Raw genomic sequence first — 21,755 nt, forward strand, 5'->3', positions numbered from 1 at the left:
CGGGAGATCCTAGAGCTCATCTCAAGATTTTTGCCACTATTGCCAGATCATGGGGACTTTCTAAAAACCAAATGGGACAGGCGTTCTTATATTCTTTGGCCGGATCTGCTTTGAGGTGGTTAACACAGCTCGATCACACCCAAACCCAGTCATGGGCCTCCATGGTTAAAGCATTCAAAAAGCAGTACTCATACAATACTGAGATGGATATTATCCGAAGAGGATTGGAGACCTTGAGGCAAGAACCAAGTGAAGAATTTTCAAACTACATCATGAGGTTCAGAGACAAGGCTGCGAAGATGTGGAACCACCCCGTTGAAGAGGAACAGGTCGAGATATTGTTAGAAAACCTGTATGGGGAGTACCGTGAGAAGATATATTACTAGCATATCAAGACATTTGATGCTCTTATGATGATTGGGAAGAAGATTGAAGACAAGATCTTCAAAGAAAGGCAGAATCAGAGTATGACCCGTGAGGCCTCAGGAAGCTATTCAGCAAGGAAGAGTCCAAGAGCCAAAGGAGGAAATGCGGCAGGGACGAGCAACCAAGCGGCAGAAGTCCAAATGGTAACCGCAGGATCCACCCCTCTTATGATCCAACTGAACCTGAAGCAGCTAGGAGGACTTTTAACTTCGAAGGAATGACACCCTCGTTGTTATTCACCAAGCTCAAGAAGCAGGGAATGATCAATTCAGTTCCCCCTAGGCCTGTGGATTTGAACAACCCACCTGCTTGGTATAAGCCCAATCAGTACTACCATTATCATGACCAACAAGGTCATCACACTGATAGATGCATATTCCTTAATCATGTAATCCAGGATTTGATTGATAAGGGCAAAATTGAACTCCAGAAGAAGCAGCTGCCAAATGTCACCACAAATCCTCTGCCCAACCATGGAGTAAACATGCTTCAAGAAGATGCTAGGCATATAGGTCGTACCGCTTTGATTCATCCAGTCGGGAAGAGAAAGCTAATGAAGGCGCATATCTATATAGCAATGTTAACCAAGAGACTTAAAGTGAAAAAAGAACCACCGACTCAACAGGAGATGTCTCAGGAAGTAGATCGACCCGACTCCCCTTTCTATCATCCAAAGTCAGAAGGTGCCACCTGGGTGGAGTACCCGATGCTTGCATGGAAAGTCTCACAACCACTTGTGAAGGGGACTTATTCTCCGGAGTCATCTATAGGGTCGGTAAACATGCTGCAGGAAGAATCACAGTTCCAAGATCCTACTACACTGATCCAGCCCATTCCACGATATTTAGGAAAAGATGAGCAGTAACGACAAGTACAAGTAGAGAAGATGCAAGTTTGCATTTATTGCGCCAAAACTAACTATGACGGGAATATCCGAATAGGTGGAGCCATGTGATTGCGGCAGAGGCATAGCATCCATCAATCGGCTCTAAAAGTTGGATTTCTTGGAGTTTGGATTAGAAGGTCTCGAGTCAATGACACCATTGTGCAAGTATGGCTTCTCACCATCCGAAATATGTCACCTGGTCCCTGAAGAACAAGTGGAAGGAGATGAAATCACCAGAGTCACACCCCAGCTCCTCAAAGCAGTCTCAGCACTAGCCATTGGTCAAGTTCTATCAAAAGAAGTCTCTCTTATCCATATAGGGGGAGACATTGATGACAGCTCAGATGAAGTGGGTGATCAAGAAGTCCACGAAGAATGGATGGAGTATGCCGAGCAGAGCCCGACAATGGATGACGAAGGAGTTGGTGTGATGGATTGGGTAAACGACATCGAGAGCGATGATAACAGTGACCCAACCAATCTTATTCAACCCATATCATCAGATGAGGACGAAAGTAGAGATGACGAGGAGATATTCTCACCAGAAATCCCAAGAAGTGATTGGACTATGTCCAGGAAAGACTTCGAGTGATGGAGTATGAGCATGTTCTACCAAGTGGCAGATATACTGTATGTTTCCACCAATACTCAAGAGATCCTTTACAAGGCCACTTCTTTATTTCCAAATCTAGTGTGTAGTAACTTTGCAGCACGATGTGAGAAGTTGGAGATGCCAAATGAGAGTTATGTACTCTCTCGGACCCTCCATGAATTACAAAACATGACTTGGTTGGTCGATGCCTTGGCTCGGGATCTGTTCGGAACCCCTCCTGAAGATCTGGCCCTATATTCAGATTCATTCCCTTATCTGGATCCACCCCGTAGAAGTGAAACATGGGACGCATGGATCAATGACATCAGTCTCGAAGAATTTCAGAATGACCCCACCAAAGGTATCTTTCCAATGGACATCGATGATGAAGGGGAGGAGGATTCAGAAAGAGAATAATCATTCGAAGAAAATGAGAGTGAGCAAGAAATTGAATCAGAAGGATCTGAAGACGAAGAATCTAAACAAGAAGAAGAAACCGAGGATGAGGAACCTTGACAACCAAGGACACGTCTAGAAAAGTATGAGAACATCTGCGAACCAACACCATAGGACTTGTCATTTCAGGTGAACAAGATCCATCAGGATGTAGACAAGATCCAGGAAATGCTTATGAGAACGGTGGCCTTGGATGATAAGTACCAAGAAGAGCTTCAACAGTTGGAACCCGTCAAGGAACAATGGATGCCCCCTCAAGCAATTCATCACTTGGAGAACTCTGTAAAGCTAACTTTAGCTTTGGCACAAGACCTATGTGGGACTCCTCCTCCATCCCCAAATCGGGGCAACAGAGAATACCGTGCGTGGACAAGAGCGCATGATGATTTCCATATGTGCCATGTCAATGAGGAAGGAGCAGTTAATGACCCAACAAGGAACAACCACCCAGTTATTTCAAGCCCCGAAGAGAGTTCCGAAAGTTCAGGTTCTCAAGGGGAAAGGAAGGATCGCAACTTCTACAAGTCATTGGCGGAAGCAAGAAAGATGTACCAAGCTGCTTTGGAAGCCTTTTATGCCATTAACCAGTTGATACCGGAATATTCTCACACAGTCCAACAAGTTACTAAGAAGCAAGAAACCCTATCAAAAATCCTAGATCAAGCCCGGAAGTCTATTGTGGCCTTGTCCGATGAAGGAGCTGAAATCCAAAATTGTCCCAAGGGTCCCCTTAGAGGATGGCAACTTTTGTCCAGTCCAGTTGGTCATCAAAGGAAGGGAGTCAAAAGTCGTGACAACCAAGAGTGGCCAAAACTTCAAGAATAGGGATTTGACAGTGAAAAAATATCGGTCTAGCCAATCAACGGCATTCGTTGAGCCGAAAAATTGAGTACTAGACCAATTGAAGAAGGCCCAAGCCAACATCTCAATCTGGGGATTATTAATGGCATCACCAACCCACCGAGAAGCTATTTTGGAAGCTCTCACTAAGGTTCAAGTGCCCATAGAAATGAAACCTAAAGAATTATCTCACATAGTGGGGGCCACTTATGCCATTCAGTCACTCTTTTTCTCAGAAGAGGACTTACCCCCCCGAGGAAAGAATCATAATCGGGCACTCTACATTACTGTGGAATGTAACAAGAATCAGGTTCCCCAGGTTTTGATAGACAATGGGTCCACCCTCAATGTAATGCCTCTCAAAGCGGCAAGATGCATGGGTTTATCTCTAGACAAGATGAAGTCATCCAGTCAAACCATCAGGGGATACGACAATTCCAGGAGGGAGGTAATCAAAATTCTCACCACCAATGTCAAGATCAGGCTAGCATGCTTTAACATAGACTTCCAAGTCATCGACATTCAAGCATCCTTCAATATGTTGCTTGGAAGGCCATGGCTGCATTCAACAGGAGCCCTAGCGTCAAGTCTCCATCAGAAGCTGAAGTTCATACATGACCAGAAAGTGATTACCATCTTCGGAGACCCAGAAATGGTGCACACTTTAGCCAACATTGAAGTAGGTGATTCATCCTCGCAGGAGGTACAACTAGGTGGGTTTGAAATCGGCCACATTCGCACTACCTCTGCAAATGAAGAAGATTGGAGTCTAGGGAAATTCCCGATGATATGGAGCAAGGCCTCTGTAAAGATCATGAAAAAGATGAAATACTTTCCAGGACTGGGATTAGGAAAGAACCAACAGGGGGTACCAGCATTCCCAGAAATACAAGCCAATGCTAATCGTTGTGGATTAGGGTTTAACCTGAAGGACCCAAAGAAGAAAGTCATAGGATGGAAGAATAGTGCAGCGAATGGTATGCCGTACTTCAAGACTCTGAATGGGTACTTCATGAAAGAGGGAGAAGACTTCCCTTATTGTGGAAATCAAGAACCATGGTTCAATCAAGAGCAGGGCGAACATCTACTAGGGCTTGAAATATTCTTTGAGAATGAAGTGGATTGGGTGGCCATGGAATTGGATCAAGCCAGCAAGAAAGAAGCTTTAGGAGGTCGTGGGATTGGCGAGCTATTCGAAGTGGGGTGATCATTGAAGAAGAGGAAGAAGGACCAACACCACATCTTCTCATACAACCTCTTCAAGGATCCATAGTAAATTGGGCAAGAATGATGGAAGATTTCCATATTAATGAGTCTGAAGTTATAACCAGTTCTGGCATAATCCTATCTAAGTCTGTCCCTGAGTCTGTATCTGAGTCCCGTGGAAATGTGCAGTCTATTGGGTCTGTCTGTACTCTTCCCCTTATCATGAATGAAATTGTTGATTCCAAGTATGTTTCTTCTTCTTCTTCCTATTCTTCTGATGATGATAATGTCCTAGAACATCATAATCTATTAAAACAATTGGAGCAAAGAAGAGCTCAACCCGTCCGAGAGGACACCCATCCCATAAATATAGGGACCGATCAATGCCCTCGAATGATCAAAATTGGTTCTTCTCTCAATGATGATGAAACATCCCAAATGATCTCTCTCCTTAAGGAATTTGAGGAAGTCTTCGCCTGGTCCTACAAGGATATGCCCGGCATTGATCCAAAGATTGTGCAACACGAATTACCGACATATCCGAATGCTCGCCCAGTCAAGCAGAAGTTAAGGAGGATGCGGCCAGAATGGAGTGAGAAGATTAAGGAAGAAGTCATCAAGCAGTGGAATGCAGGATTTCTCCAAGTAACCCAGTACCCCCAATGGTTATCCAATATTATCCCGGTCCCTAAGAAAGATGGGAAGGTCAGAATGTGTGTGGATTTCTATGACTTAAACAGAGTCAACCCTAAGGACGATTTCCCACTACCCCACATTGACATTTTGGTGGACAATACTGTAGGCCATGCTCTGCTATCCTTCATGGATGGTTTCTCAGGATATAACCAAATCAGTATGTGCCCGAAGGACAGGGAGAAGATTGCCTTCACCACACCATGGGGAACATTTTGTTACAAAGTGATGCCTTTTGGGTTGAAAAATGCTGGGGCAACATATCAAAGAGCAGCCATGGCTATCCTACACGACATGATACACAAAGAAGTAGAGGTGTATGTTGATGATATGATAGTCAAATCTGTTAACTGATAGGGCCATTTTGCACCCCTTAAAAAATTCTTTAAAAGAATCAAAGAATACAAGCTAAGGTTGAATCCTCATAAATGTGTGTTTGGGGCCAAAGCAGGAAAACTGCTAGGGTTTCTTGTCAGTGAAAGAGGAATAGAAGTAGACCCTAATAAGATAAAGGCCATCATAGAAATGCCACCACCCAGGATAGAAAAGGAGGTATGAGGATTCTTAGGCCGCATCCAGTACATCAGCAGATTCATATCTCGGTTGACATCCACTTGTGAACCTATCTTCAAACTCCTAAGGAAGAAAGAGCCGAAAGAGTAGAATGAGAAATGCCAAGATGCCTTTATGAAAATCAAAGAGTATCTACTTTCTCCTCCTATACTTGTCCCTCCAGTGTTTGGTGAACCTTTGCTCCTATATTTATCAGTAGGAGAAATAGCGGTCGGATCAATGATGGCCCAAATTGGCAAGGCTAATGGAGAAGAGCACGCAATTTATTATGTGAGCAGGAAATTGTTGGAGTATGAAACTCGATATGCTCCTGTTGAGAAAACCTGCACGTCCCTGGTTTGGGTAACTAAGCGTCTAAGGCATTACATGGTATCACATCCTGCCAAGTTGATCTCGCAAATGGATCTAATTAAGTACCTTTTCGAGAAACCAGCATTGACAGGGAGGATGGCTAGGTGGTTGTTGCTATTATCAGAATTTGACATAACTTATGTCAATAAAAAATCTGTGAAAGGGTGAGCAATCTCTGACCATTTGGCAGTGTTCCCCTCAGAAGTTGATTCTTGAGCAATAGAGGACCTTTTCCCAGATAAAGATTTGCACTCCATAGAAGCGGAACCAAATAAAGGGTGGCAATTATACTTTGATGGAGCCGCCAATCAAAAGGGGTTTGGTGCTGGGGTATTACTAATAACCCTAGATGATTTTTATTTGCCGATGGCCTTCCGGTTAGAATTCAGTTGCACCAATAACATAACAGAGTATGAAGCTTGTGCTATTGGGTTAGAAATGGCTTTGTCTGTAGGGGTGGAAAAGATTAAAGTTTACGGAGATTCCTCCGTTGTGATCTGTCAAACATAAGGAAAGTGGAAGACTAAGGATGAAAAATTAAAGTCTTACCAGGTGTATTTGGAGCGACTGACTCAATGCTTCAAAGAAGTCTCTTTTGAGTATCTACCCAGGGATAACAATCGGTTCGCTGACGCTTTAGCCACTTTAGCGTCCATGGTGGAATGTGATACTCAAGATAGGATCTGACCTTTTCTGATAGAAAGGACTAGCCCAGCATATGGAGAGCTAGTCAATGCACTCACCGAGGATGGAAGGCCTTGGTATGCTCCAGTGATTGATTATATCAAAGAAATGAGGTACCCTGAATATTATTCAGAAAGAGAGAAGAGGCACTTGTGGAAATATGCTACTCAATTCATCCTCCAAGGAAACTTGCTATATAAGAGGTCTTATGATGGTATCCAACTATTATGTGCAAATGAGGATCAGGCTCAAACCATTATGGAAGAAATCTATCAAGGAATATATGGACCACATATGAACGCAAGGATGTTGGCTAAGAAAATTCTCAGGATGGAATGTTATTGGGCCACTATGGAAGCTAAGTGTGCTGTTTTCGTAAGGCGATGCCATAAATGCCAGATATTCGCCAATATCGTTCATATTCCTCCAACAGAGTTACACTCATTAAATGCCCCTTGGCCATTTTCTACTTGGGGAATTGATGTAGTTAGTAAGATAACTCCAAAAGCTTCAAATGGCCATCAATTCGTATTAGTCGCCATCGACTACTTCATAAAATGGGTGGAGGCTCAATCTTATGCAGTCTTGACTTCTACAAGGTGGTAAAATTCATAAATGAGAACGTCATCTACAGATACGGTGTCCCTCAGTAATTGATTTCCGATCAAGGCTTGCATTTTTAAGGAAAAGTGGAAGAACTCAGTAACCGATTTGGCATTAAGAGGCATAAGTCTACTACTTACCATCCACAGACTAATGGAGCGGTAGAAATAGCCAACAAAAATATGAAGGCCATATTGCAAAAGATGGCAAATACCCACAATGACTGGGCAGAGAAACTTTCATTGGCCTTATGGGCATATCGGACATCTATCCGAACCTCTACCGGAGCTACCCCATACTCCCTTATGTATGGGATGGAAGTTGTATTGCCAGTAGAAATTTAAGTCCCTTCTCTTCGAGTCTTACTCAATAGTCAATTGCCAGAAGGAGAATGGGTAAGGGTTAGATACGAAGAGCTCAACCTCCTGGATGAGAAAAGGATGAAAGCCATGGACAATCTCAAGAAATATCAACAAAGAATGGCTAAGGCATTCAATAAGGGTGTCCGCACTCGAAGCATTGAAGAAGGAGATTTAGTCCTTAGAGAGCAGCGGGATCCGATTCACGACCCAAGAGGAAAATTTTGACCTAATTGGAGTGGACCCTGCAAAGTCAAGACCATATTGCCAGGCCAGGCGGTCCAACTCTCTGACCTTGACGGAGAAGACCTTCGGGGATTGGTCAACATGGACCAGTTAAAGAAATATTTTGTCTGAAATGTTTGAAGTGACTTGAACTACGTTTGACCTGATTCCCCCCAAGGGATACGTAGGCACCTCGATGTATTCGGGTACGGTCTCAAAAAAAAATAATAAAAAAAAAGAGAGAGAGGGCATTGTGTTGGTTACCTTCCATAATTCTGCCAGCCGGCATCCCTTGCACATATGGGTAAATCCCGCCATTTGACCTTTAATCCATTTTTCGTGACTTAGCTTAGGTATAGAGTCATTTGGAGCTGGTTATTAACAAAGGATTTATTCATTCAATGTCACAAAATGCTAACCCGATCCTTGATGCAGGTAGTATGAGGGGACCAAAGAAAGAAGGGTTGGACAAACAGTTGCGCCAGTGAACTCTCCGAATGAATGTAGATGAGCCTACACTTCTATAGGATCTCCATCTGACTGTACTGGGAAGAATCGGTTGTTTCAAGCTCCATCATGACTTACTAAGAGAAGTGATGAAGTGCTGGAATCCCTAATTACATGCATTCCATTTCGAAAAAGTCTGGCTGGCTCCAACCATTGAAGAATTTTGAGCTTGCATGATGGCACCCCCTCGAGGAAGATTGTTCCTCCCAACCATGAAGAAAGAACAACTTTTCAGAGATTTGGAAGATTTTTTACCATGAATAAGAAGGAGGTAAAGCAAGTTCTCAATTATGACAAGGTGGATGCGTTGAAAGTTGTGAAGATCTTCAACAACAATAGGTTTGAAGAAGAAGGACAGATCAGATACAGAAAGCGGGCATACTTATTCTGTATGATTGGGAAGTACCTATTAGCATCTCCAGGAAAAGGCATGTCTCCAATGATTACGGAAGCAGTGAAGCAGATTGAAGAAGGATACGACATCGTTCCCACCATTTTAGTAGAAACATTTAAAGGGTTTGATACCATGAGTCAGTCTCAGAAATACGGAACAGACTTCCTTCATGGATCTCCGACAGTGTTCCAAATGTGGTTGATGGAAAAACTGAAGTTGGTAACACCAGTTCCATGTCCTCACCTGCGACCCATACATTATCAAATAAAGAGAGAAAAGTAGGAGTTCCGCAAGGTCTAAGATTGGAAGAAATATTTGGAGGAAAGAGATGTTCAAGAAATCCAATGGAACTGCCCCTGGATGAAGGCCGAAATGGAAGAACCAGAAACACCCGGGTGCAATTATGTGAGATTCATGGGTCTAACTCACACCAGTTTTTATATCTCTTCCTCAGTAACTCCAAGGCAGGAACAACCTAAGTTAAAGAATTTCAGAACCCTAGAGATGTTGACACAAGAAGTGGTGATTCTGTTATCTGAAATGTGGAAAAATGTTGTAAATAAGTGATATCAATCCAATGTTCCTATCTTTGTTTGTCTTTTCTCAGTTTTTTTTTGTCCTTTCTCATGTAATGGAACCATTTGTCAATGAAATTTGTGCTTCTAAGGAAAGGGATTGAGTCATGTGGGCATTCCAAAGAAGGAAGTATCCAATGAATTCATAAACAACTTGTTTACGTATACAAAAAAAAAAAAAAAAGTGTACATAAAAATCACAGTAGTATCTGTACAAAGAATAAACGAATATAAACAACAACAAAAAGAGTAAATGTACATAATTGTGACAAAAAAAAAAAAAATTCCGCTAACACGAGTCTGCACATATCGGATTCACCAGCACTTATTGGCCATTTGGCATCAAACAAGCATCTTTAGATTACTTTTCCATTTGCATCATGGCTATGTATTCAACTCTTCTATCATTTGTACACACCTATCAGTTTGGATCATTTTTGCACCTATTCGTAGTTTCGCATCCTCAGTAGGATTACTTTGCGAATTCCCCTGCACTCGCATACAAGTCAACAGTTCTGTATCTAATAAATCCCTATGAAGGTGCATCTGATATGATTTTCACCACGAGACCGTCGTTCACCCATATCCCCAGGGGAATGTGTTTATATGTGATCCCTAGTGGAGTTGTCAAAACCTGATCTCCGGTCAAGTGTTGCCTTATCACCCTCATAAACATGAGCTCCGGTCAAGTGATGCCTTATCACCCTCGAAGCTATGCATCCCCAGTGGAATTGACAAAATCTCGTCTCCTGTCGAGTGGTGCTTTATCACCCTCAAAACATGATACGCAGACGAGTGGTGCCTTATCACCCTTCGAAACCTTACAACTTTATCCCCAGTGAAAACTTAATTTTTGGTCGAGCGGTGCCTTATCACCCTCAAAACCTAATCCTCGGTCGAGTGGTGCCTTATCACCCTCAAACCTAATCCTCGGTCGAGCGGTGCCTTATCACTCTTAAACCTAATCTTCGGTCGAACGGTGCCTTATCACCCTCAAAACCTAATCCTTGGTCGAGTGGTGCCTTATCACCCTCAAACCTAATCCTCGGTCGAGCGGTGCCTTATCACTCTCAAACCTAATCTTTGATCGAGCGATGCCTTATCACCCTCAAAACCTAATCCTCGGTCGAGTAGTGCCTTATCACTCTCAAACCTAATCTTCGATCGAGCGGTGCCTTATCACCCTCAAAACCTAATCCTCGGTCGAGTGGTGCCTTATCACCCTCAAACCTAATCCTCGGTCGAGCGGTGCCTTACCACTCTCAAACCTAATCTTGATCGGGTGCCTTATCACCCTCAAACCTAATTATCAGGGTGCCTTACCCCTCAAAACCTAATCCTCGATCAAGTGGTGCCTTATCACCCTCAAAACCTAATCCTCGGTCGAGCGGTGCCTTATCACTCTCAAACCTAATCTTCGATCGAGCGGTGCCTTATCACCCTCAAAACCTAATCTTCGATCGAGCGGTGCCTTATCACCCTCAAAACCTAATCCTCGGTCGAGTGGTGCTTTATCACCCTCAAACCTAATTCTCGGTCAAGCGGTGCCTTATCACTCTCAAACCTAATCTTCGGTCGAGCGGTGCCTTATCACCCTCAAAACCTAATCTTCAATCGAGCGGTGCCTTATCACCTTCAAAACCTAATCCTCGGTCGAGTGGTGCCTTATCACCCTCAAATCTAATCCTCGGTCGAGCGGTGCCTTATCACTCTCAAACCTAATCTTCGGTCGATCGGTGCCTTATTACCCTCAAAACCTAATCCTCAGTCGAGTAGTGCCTTATCACCCTCAAACCTAATCCTCGGTCGAGTGGTGCCTTATCACCCTCAAACCTAATCCTCGGTCGAGTGGTGCCTTATCACCCTTAAAACTTGATCCCCAGTAAGGACCTCTGAGATTGATCTTCGAGCAAGTAGTGCCTCATCATCTTCAGAATTTGATCTCCGGTCAAGGTGTGCCTTATCACCCTCAAAATTTGATTGAGCGATGCTCACACAATAGAGATTTGGTTTTTTTGAGTTTTTCTTTTGAGGTTTATCAAAAGATTTTGTCATGATTAATCGTCTATTTTTAGCAACTCTGTCGCCTTTGAGCAAAGCGTCAGTAGTACTTGCTCTTGGTGACAAAATTAGTTGATCTTTTGTCTTTACCCTTCGACTGTTGGCACAGGCCTCGGCCAAAGAGGGGCAAACTATAGACACTGATTTTTGTTACTCCCTGATTGGCAATGATGACAACCGAACATGGACGAAGAGCGACGCTCCTCACTGGAACCTTGACACCTAAGAACCCATTAGAGCCCATTTCAAGGCCAAAAACAAAGGGAAAAAGGCATTGTGCTCCCACGACGCCGTGGGGCTCCTTCCCACGGCACTGTGGAGACGTGTACCTGATTTCCACGGCGCCATGAGGGGGTGTGACATCAGCTTGCTGACGTCACCCACGGTGCCGTGGAGGATTTATCTGGCCAGGATAGAGAAGGGGCCCCTCCCTATAAATAGGAGGGTCCCTCTCCCTCATTTTCCAAGGATTTTCGGGTAGAGAGACCCTCCCCAAGTGATTTCCACTCCTCTGTTCTCCATTTTCACCTTCCTTTCTCCTCTTTCTCTTATGAGAGTGTGAGTGAGTGAAGCCTTCTCTGACGTGGATAGATCCTTTGATTATCCCTCCAAGCATAGAGCATTTCCACTCCTAGGCGTTGTTATCCTGTCAGTGTATGGCTAACAGTTAAAACCCCTTTATTACAGACGTTATTCTATCTGTTTACTCCCCACCAAATTACTTGAAAGAGTCATTGCTCTACCTAGAAGGACTCGGTGTCAGCCCATTCGTCCATCTCCCCTGAGCCAAGGGAAAATAATCGTACAGGTATAATTACTGCATTCTCATCGTTTCAATGTAGTCCTTTTGTATTTCATCGTTTTAGTATATGTTTTTCATATATGTAATGTAGTTTATTATGTTCTAATTTAATTTACAACGTCTGAATGTAGTTCATAATATCCCCCATCCTCGTAATAAAAGAGAGAGAACATACGTCCTTATGTAGCATCTAATACAGAGAGACCTGCTTCGGCCGGGAGAGGTGAGTGCCTAACACCTTCCCACAATCGTAACCTGACCCCTTACCCGAACCTCTGATCAGACCATATGGAGTCACGTAGCCCGATTCTGTTCACAACGGATAGGGCTACACTTAATGCGTCCTACGCCCTAACCCTAGGTGGCGACTTCACATAATGTTAGCATATTTTAATGCATGATCCCAATTCCCATTTCTCAATATTATACATTGAAAATATTGTCCATACCAATACAAACGGTCACCAAGAAGGCTACGGAAACCTCGTCAGAGCCCGAGGACCATAGTACTTATAGCAGGTAATCTCTTGATGAGCTCCTATGGATGCAAATCGAGTGGAGCCAGTGATTTGAATTTGGATGTCGATGTACACCCAAGAATGGTGCCCTTGTGGCGTGATTTAAAATTTTACTTTTGTAATCATCTTTAGTCATGTACGGACTCCCTGTATAAATTTATTAAATTTACTGAATGGATACGGGATATAGTAGCTGTAATATATGTTATCATTAGTGAACAGACATCTTTTATTACTCGAATGACTTACGCTTCCGCTGAATTCGATCTCTTTATTTTTAGAATGAATTACTCCATTGGTTTACGTATTCTGACACTAGCATGCCTTGATATTGGGTAGGCTGTGGGTCGGGACACTGTATCTGTGATCCTGGTAGTTTTGGGATGACACTTGTCATCCCAGTCACCCCTTTTCTTGTAATATATCCTTTATTGGAATGGGGGCATGACAATTATCATAGCCGAATCCGGGAGTTTATTGAATAGCTGGATGTTATCTGATTCAATAAACTCTCCAATTAGTGAACGAATCAGACCTATATCGATTACGCAATTCCCACTTCGATTACGAATTTCCAACTCTGATTATCGATTTCTGACTTCGATTACCGGTTACCTTGGAGTATCATTTATTAGATGGTAGATTAATGGATAGATTTACCCAAAAAAAGATTAATGGATAGGTTGAACCCGTGCTCTCCAAATCAAACTCCAAAATGAAGCTTTTTATATCATTGTCATTTGAAAACTACATAATTCCATGGTAGAACCTATGCTCTTCATATGTTCTACAAAGGCAATATACTTATAGAACAAAGAGTATTCAAAAATGCCACAAGAAACTTCCACGAGATGTATCCACTCACCCATCAAGCGAAAACATCTGCATTCCTTCTCAAGAAGGTAGACAACTTTTCCCGTTGCTCTATACTTAGTAGGGCCCCTATTTGGACCATGCAGCTGGCATCCTCACCTTCTATCGGTATCTAAACCAGCTCCTCGACCGGCTCACTCTCTGCGAGCTCTTGTGTTGTCTCTATTGTCCCTAATTTTCACTGCTAACACTACTCCTTTATAGTTGCCCCTCATTTGCTTGATGAAGGTGGCGTGGCACAGGATCTTCTCTACTCTGTACATTATTCCCCAATTCCCTTTCGTGGGGAATATCATCTTTCTCCTAGTTCGTTGAGGCTGGTCTGTCCCAAGATAGCATTGAACGCAGAGGCTACCTTCACCATCATGCAGTTTACTAGCACAGTGGTAGTGCACGGGCTCTTTCCAACTGTTATAGCCAGTTTAACGGATCCCTCGATAGGCGCAGACGCTCCTGAGAAACCATACAGGGAAGTTCCCTCATACTGGAGCTTGTCGTTCGGAAGGCCCAATTGCTGGTACGCATCATAGGATAACATATCCACTAATGCTCAGTGTCCACCAGAATCATGTGCATCTCCCTGTTGCCTACGATGGCTTCGATTACCACTGCATCATTGTGCGGCCAGCTTACTCCTTCCATGACTTCATCGAAAAAGGTATCTCGGGAGTAGTCCTCGCCCTTTTTCCCCTTGCTTTGGTCACACTGACGAACTTGGCGTGCGCTTTTACCTTACTCCCTAATTCTTAACCCGGTCCCCTGAAGATGGTAAGGATCGTGGGCCCTGTCGATCGATTGTCTTTCGCCCTACTCTCGTTTTGCTTCCTGTCATCATTTCAAGCTGGTGGCTGTCCTTCCCATCGGGCATCCTCCTCTTGACGCTGCCTCTCTCCTCGTCTGAGCCGGTCTTCTTTTTGGTTTCTTCTTCGGTCATCCCCTTTCACCTTTTATGTATCAATGAAGGTGATCACTTTTGATTAGATCTTCTATCTCTCTCTTTAGCTGACGACTATCCTCTGTGTCATGGCCGATATCTTTATGGAACCGGCAGTACTTCTTCTGGTTTCACTCTTCTGGCTTTGTGAACAGGGGTTTTGGCCATTGAAGGAGACCCCTGTCGTGAACCTACATGAGGATGTCCATTCGTGTGGTATTCAAGGGTGTATACTTCGGTCCTGGATCTCGCCTTCGACGCCGTTTGGGTTTGCTTTGCTTTCTTTCCAGTCATCCTTATCACTGGATGACCTTTTCTTCTCTGTGGGGAATTTTTGTTTGGTCGCCTTCCTAGATTTTAGGACATCCTTCATGTTGGTGTACTGGTTATAGCGGTCCATTAATTCTCCCATGTTGGTTGGAGGGTCCAAAGCTATGGAGACCACCAGGTCATTGTCAGTAATGCCGCCGTATAGGGCGTTAAACACCATACCGTCATCTAGGTCTTTGACATCCAAGGATTCCTTAACAAACCTCGTGATGAAATCTTGAATCGATTCATCGCTCCTTTGCTTCACTGCTAGTAGATTGGCAATTGTTTTCTTTTGCTTGATACTACTTTGGAACCGGGCAATGGATGCTTCGTACAACTCCGTGAGGCTGTTGATTGACCTGGGCCTAAGACTTGTGAACCAGGCCATGGTGGCTCCCTTAAGGGAACTTGGAAACACTTGGAAAATTATTGCTTTTGATCCCCCATATAGAGTCATCATGGCATTGACTTAGTTCATGTGGTTGTGCGGGTTTGTTTTTTCGTCATATCTCTCAAAGCTGGGCGGTTTGAACGTGGCTGGGAGGTCAGCATTCATGATAGTCGTCGAGTATGGGTGGCCACCTGGCACAAATGATGTCTTAGAACCAGATCGTCGGTCTAAGCTTTTGATTTTCATCGATCTATTTCAATTTTTTCTCTACAACGTTTTCCACCGCTCGGCTTGTCTCCGGCGGGTTGGAGGGTTGTCGAGCTCGATCTTTGTATGGCTTAGGAGGAAGTTCATCCTTTGCGAATCATCAAACCTGATTCGTCACTTCTATGCGACCACCCATTCAGAGGTTGCCATCCGGTGCTAATGTCTCGCTTCTCACCGAATGGTGGGTACAACTGATTTTAGGTAGGGTGCCGCTTCGTGTGGCGTGTCCTTGTCTCTCCTGAGGGGATTTGGGTGGTTCCTCGGCTGCTACACGGATTCCTCCTTCTCCTAGTCGGCAAGTTTCATGTTCTAGTTGTTGGAGTAAGGGCGGACTCACGATGCTGGGGATGGGATGAACCCGTTCGGCTCTCCGCTCTTCTTTATGCAAGTGCGGGTGGTGGGGGATTTTGGTTTTGGTCCCCTGGTAACTCCAGTTGTTGCTGCTGTAGGGGGACGGCAGTCGCCATCTGTTGCTTGATGAACCCCCTGACTAACTCGTTGGTCTGCAGCATCTGGGCCTGCATGTTCCTTATTTGAGCATTGGTAGGCGGGGCGTTGGGATCAAGGAATTACGACAGAGGCGGCGATGGTGGTAGCTGCTCCATGGGTACCCCCTCATCGTCTCGAAGGTTGAGCGGCATTGCCGCTGCTAGAATGGCTTCTGGATGGCGATGAGGGTGTCCACGAGGGGCTCTTCCTCCCCTAGGGGTGGTTACCTTCTGCGAGAGGTTTCAGACAGAGGAGAGCCTCCCCTTGGATTGTCGGTGGTGCAATTCGGACTTGCCATTGGTAGAGTATTCGAGTGGATTTAGATGTCAGATGATCGAGAAATCTCTGCGCGCTATTCTCCTGTCCTGTGCCTGCATAGAAGAGTACAGTAGACACCAGAGAGTCGGTTTGCACTTGCCTAGTCAGAAATCCTCTATCAACAATATTGATATCACTAGCCATTGATCTTGATGCTATACCAATATCGTATCGGTGAAACTGTACAAACTAGGGGTAAGACAATCAAAAAACCCAAAGTTTAGGAAAACCAGGGGGAAACTTGTTCAATGTAGGTTGATCAATGTTGATTTGTATCGATATCATATCGGTTTTGATGGTGACTGATACTTGATCCGATATCGTAGACTAGAAGCATGGAACCAAGGTTCCTAATCTCAAGATCGGTCATGACCGATACCAATCTGATATCAATCCGGATTGGTCAAAAAATGACTAAAATCCAAGTTTTATTGGATCGATTGTTGACACGATCATAAAAATATTAAAAAATTAAGAAAAAAAAAAAAATAATGCCGAAAAAACAGTCATCATTTTCCTAACCCTATATTTTAGGTTGAGCTTACCTTTTTCACCTCCTCAACCTCACCCACTACCGCCATTATCTAAAAAAACTCCAGGTTTTGTGGGATCGAATAAAGGTTTTCATGGAATAAAATTTTCCCATTATAGATTCCTAATCCAAAACGGTAAGACTCTCCCCTATTCATTCCCGGATTTGAGGCTAAATCTCTAAATAACGAATTGAAGAATATGAAAATATGGGTTTTAAAACCCTAACTAACTTGAGAACATCAATATTTATATAGAATGAAATAATTCCTTAATCGACTCCCTGGAAAAAAACAGTAAGATCACCCTTTTTTTCTCACGAATTTGAAACCCCAAATCCATGAATACCAGCTTGAAAGGCTCGGACGAAGAAAAAATATAGGTTTTAAAATTCAAAAAAATAATAAGTATTAGATTGGATCGACCGATCCAACCGAGTTGGCCGATCTAGGGAATGATCTAGTAAAACCTTGCCATAACTGTCTAATTTCTTGATCGGCCTCGACCGATACCGATCCAATCCGCTCCGCCCGATATCGGCCTATCTTATCCGAGATTACGAACCATGCATGGAACCGACCGATTGCGACCCCTCACACGAGTCATAAGAGTCAACAAAGTTATCTTCTTTGTCTGGAGTCTGGACAAAACACTTGCCCTCAGTAACTGTTAAGCTACCTCTGCGTTTGTCTACTTGAGGTATCTGTAATAAATCGAATTACAAAAGACATGAAGCGCAAGAAGTGGACGGAAGAAGAAGAAGAAACCCTAATCAACAAATACTCTGAGCTCCTCAACTCCGGAACCTTAGGAAAGCTCAAAACGAGAGAAAAAAAATTCGAACCAATCGCAGACCATGTGAACTCCGTCCACCATCTACAAGACCCAGTGAATTACCCCTTTCGCTGGTCGTGGCGAGATGTCTCCATTAAGGTCCAGAATATGCGCCACCAATACCTGGGCGTGAAGCAGAAGATTAGGGTTTCAGATGATGAGTTTAACTGGAAGGATGGGGAGAATCACTGGCAGAATTTCTTGAAGTACAAGGAAGTGTTTGGAGATGTAGAGCTTGAGGTGAAGGATAAAGGTTTGGGAGGAGTTGGTGAAGATGATGGAATTTTTGGGTATGAGAATTTTGTTGATGGTGGTGATGATTTGGGAATTGGGTTAGGGCTTGATTGTGAGGATCTTGAGGTAGATGGGGATGAGGGTGGAGCAGAGAGTGATGGTGACGATGGTGATGATTCGGGCTTGATTCAGGCGAAGAGGTTGAAGAGGAGTGATTGGGGTGGTTTAGGGTTGATGGGTGCACAGGTTTTGGAGCTGAGGGATATGATGGTGAGGAGAGAAGAAAAGCGGAGAGAGAGGGAATTCAATAGAGAAGAGGCAGAGGCTGTTAGAGAGCAGGGGAAGCGAGATAGGGAGAAGAGGAAGGAAGAGAGGCGAAAGGAGAGGGATGGTTGGATGGAAAGTCGGGAATTTGAGTGGGAAGAGAGGCAGAGGATGTGGGCAAGGAGGGAATTCGAGCGTCGCTTGCAACTTGAACGGGAATTGGATGACGAACGGCGGCGGAGGATGAAAGTAGAGGAAGATAAGGAACAGGAGGAGATGGAGTGGAGGGAGAGGATGGTGGGTATGCAGATTGAGCATGAGAAGCAGATGATGCAGATGCATGCAGATGCTTGCCAGAATCAAATGCAGATTCTGGGAGTATTAGTTAGGCTAATGTGCCAGTTTATTGGGCCAGGGAATGATGCATTAGCTGGTGGGCTTGGTGGTCTGGGTCCTCAGGTTTTGCAGAATTTACAGCATCCAGGGAGCTTGGTGGGTGACAATGGGAAGCCTGATGTTAACTCACCTTCTCACTTCATGTAGAGTGTAAGTGCAATTCTTCTATTTACTCATGGATGGTGTAAAACCTGTTAATTCTTATTAGGGCTTCATAGTTTTTGTAGTTTTGTTGTTTTCTCAGGATTTGTTGAATGAAACTTCTCTATGGTTGTGGAAGTATCTCCTATTGATTTCTTCCGGAAAACCTCTGCTAAACAGAAATTTGGTCTTTGACATTTTATGATCTTTTGGGAATCAAGATGTATTAGCTGATTAAGGATATAATATAAGGCTCTATGGTATATGTTGTTTGTCTATCTTGTTGTATGGCAGAAATGCCAAGTTACAATGTTGAGGAAGTTTTAGTAGAAAAAAGGTTTTAATTAAGATAACCAGATAAAAGCAGAAGTGGAGTTTAATTGTAAAAATGGGGAAGTAGTAAGATTGATGATTAAGTGTAACCTTGAAGTTGGCAATTTTGTTCATCAGGGTTCATTCATGATAAGGAAGAGAGAGGAGGAGGATTATTACCCATAAAAATTTGAGAGTACACATAAAGAAAAGTTGCATGTAGTCTACGTCTGTGATTGGATCATACTGTTAATTTATGGGGAAATTTTATGTGGCTATAAGATTAGCCATGCTTTATGGAATACGTTTTTGCGTCCAAGAAGAAATGTATATGTTATATTACGTGTTGAAATATCAGTGTTTGGTTGTAGTTAGAAGTCGTGCATGTAGGATTGCAGTTGTAGGGAGTTACGTTAAAGAAACCACTTTTAGTGGGGATTTAACGTGGGGAGTGAGTAGTTAGTATTTCCTATTATGTAGGGGTTGTGGAGTATAGATTTAAGGAGTAGATATATTATAAAAGGAAAGGATGACATTGTATGAGGGGAGAATTAATCTAACCATGCACAACACTCGTGGAGGATTGTTTCCCTCGAAGAAACTACTGTTCTTATCTCTTTGTTTCTCTAGCCTTAGGATTTATTTCTTCAAAATAGGTAGAAATAGAAACAAAGGGGTCTCTTGTGAGCTAAAATATCTAGCCCGAGATAATATTGGAAATCCGTCAACCCAACCCCATCGTCAAACACGTTCGTGGAGCCGAGCCCATAACAGTATACATGAAATTAGAAAATAAATTCATTTGCAGGAATACAAGGGTAGCAGCATGATGACATAGAAATTTAGGTAGTTTGGTCATGCACAAAGAAGACCAAAATCGAGTCCAATTACTTCACCTGAGTTGCAGGTGTAAGAAGAAGAAAGGAAGCATAAAAAAGGACATTGACAAGATAGAGTGAAATGATGGAACTGGATTTTTATCGACAGCCCCCATGTGTTGGGACACGGCATAGCAGAGTCAAGTTGATGATATAAATTTTTCCTTCACCCGTAGAAAGCGAAGAATTCCCTAAGCTTATAGTTTGCTCTCATCTGCAAGTCCACTAATGGGGGACCGGAAAGGAGAAATGAAAAGCTAGATAGAAATCAGAATTGCGGGGGGGGGGGGGGGGTTGGGAAAGAGAAGAAATCGTGAGAAGAAGCAGTAGAAGAAGGAGGGGGAAGGAGTGCACACGCACACAGCCTTAGGCTTCAATTCATTCTTCAATATTCTGTCCAATACGTTGGTTACAACCATATAAATAAGAAAAATAAAAGACTTAAAAAAAACGAAGCAACTACTTTTAAGACTCTTAACAAAAAAGACAATTTAAAACCTACTAAAACTCATCCTATGAATCCTACCCAAATTAAAAGATCTCCTTACATAATTATCCCAATAAAATAAATAATAAAATCCTAAATATCTATCAGAATAAAACCATATTTTGATCCGGTTCATCTCCATCTAGATACGCAACTAGATTTGGATGGGTCCAAGGTAGTGTACTAGTTGGGTCGGTCCGGTCCAAGATTCTCCTGCATAATTCCCCTGGAGTTCAGAAAAACTCGTCCACGAGTTTTGTAGAACGAGACAATCAAAATCATGCGATCGACGTCAACTATCAGTCCACATCCAACTTGTATAAAATCCACGAGCGAGAATTCTTTATTTAAGTAACCATGGGAAAGCTTATATTCAAATGGATCAACTAAGTGATCAATCGTCACGATTTCTTGATGTTCATCGGCCAACGACATCTCCTGGATTGAAATCTGATCCCGTCACGATTTCTTGATGTTCATCGGTCAAAGACATTGTCTGGATTGAAATCTGATCATGGAATTTCAATTCTTTGATCAGACCATTGATTTCATTGTGATCTTCAACTGCCTGGGTCGAAATCTGATCATGGAGCTTTAACTCAGCCTTCAACAATTCATGGTTTGCTTGAAGGGTTCTTATGGCTTTGTCTTGTTGTTGGAGCTTTAACTCAAACTTCAACCATTCATGGTTTGCTTGAAGGACTCTTATGGCTTTGTCATTTTGTTGAAGTATTCTGGTCCACTGTTCAGGATTCATTGGGGTAGTAGATTTAAAGATAGCAATGGCAGTTTTGTATTTATTAGACTGCAAACTAAAGAAGGGATATGAAGGGTAATAAAACTTAAGGATGATCGGCCAACATGGAACAAATTTAAATTAAAGGAGAAGGGATAAGAAAGGAAGTCAAGGGTATTTTGGGGATATGCAGAAAACAAAATAAGAAAGAATCGTGAGCAGGGTGGGTGGATACCGTGCCGATGTGGAAAACCAGCAGGGTTTTGGGTTCTCAGAATGCTTCCTCATGCGACTTCTGTGGAGAATGTGGTGGAAGCCTCGGATGCGATTTGAACCACGCTGGGAAGGTCGACTTCCACTTGGATACAGAACCAGCAAGAAAGCTGGCGGAGGAAACCCTGCGAGGAAGATGTGTTGAAGCCGACCAGCGGAGATCAAGTTCAAGTTCAACAAGGAACCAGCAGTCGGAGATTGAGTTCGAGTCCGACCCAGATAAGAGTTCTATCTCTTTGTTGCTCCATGTTTCTCGTTCTCTTCTTTTCTTCTCGATTTTTTTTTTCTGTTTCTGGTTCGCTGTCTCTTGCTATCTCTCTTCTTCACTTTTTTT

At 43.2% G+C, this 21,755-nt stretch overlaps 1 protein-coding gene across 1 annotated transcript; it reads left to right on the forward strand.

The window, feature by feature from the left end:
* The first annotated feature begins 1,298 nt into the window (after positions 1-1,298).
* On the forward strand, positions 1,299-18,873 carry LOC122660183 (stress response protein NST1-like). The gene is made up of 3 exons (XM_043855382.1): positions 1,299-1,303; positions 13,091-13,093; positions 17,541-18,873. The coding sequence occupies exon 3, from the start codon at positions 17,596-17,598 to the stop codon at positions 18,739-18,741; it is 1,146 nt and encodes a 381-aa protein (XP_043711317.1). The 5' UTR covers positions 1,299-1,303; positions 13,091-13,093; positions 17,541-17,595; the 3' UTR covers positions 18,742-18,873.
* Positions 18,874-21,755: the final 2,882 nt, after the last annotated feature.

The sequence above is a fragment of the Telopea speciosissima genome, chromosome 4, assembly GCF_018873765.1.
Source record: "Telopea speciosissima isolate NSW1024214 ecotype Mountain lineage chromosome 4, Tspe_v1, whole genome shotgun sequence".
Taxonomy (NCBI): domain Eukaryota; kingdom Viridiplantae; phylum Streptophyta; class Magnoliopsida; order Proteales; family Proteaceae; genus Telopea; species Telopea speciosissima.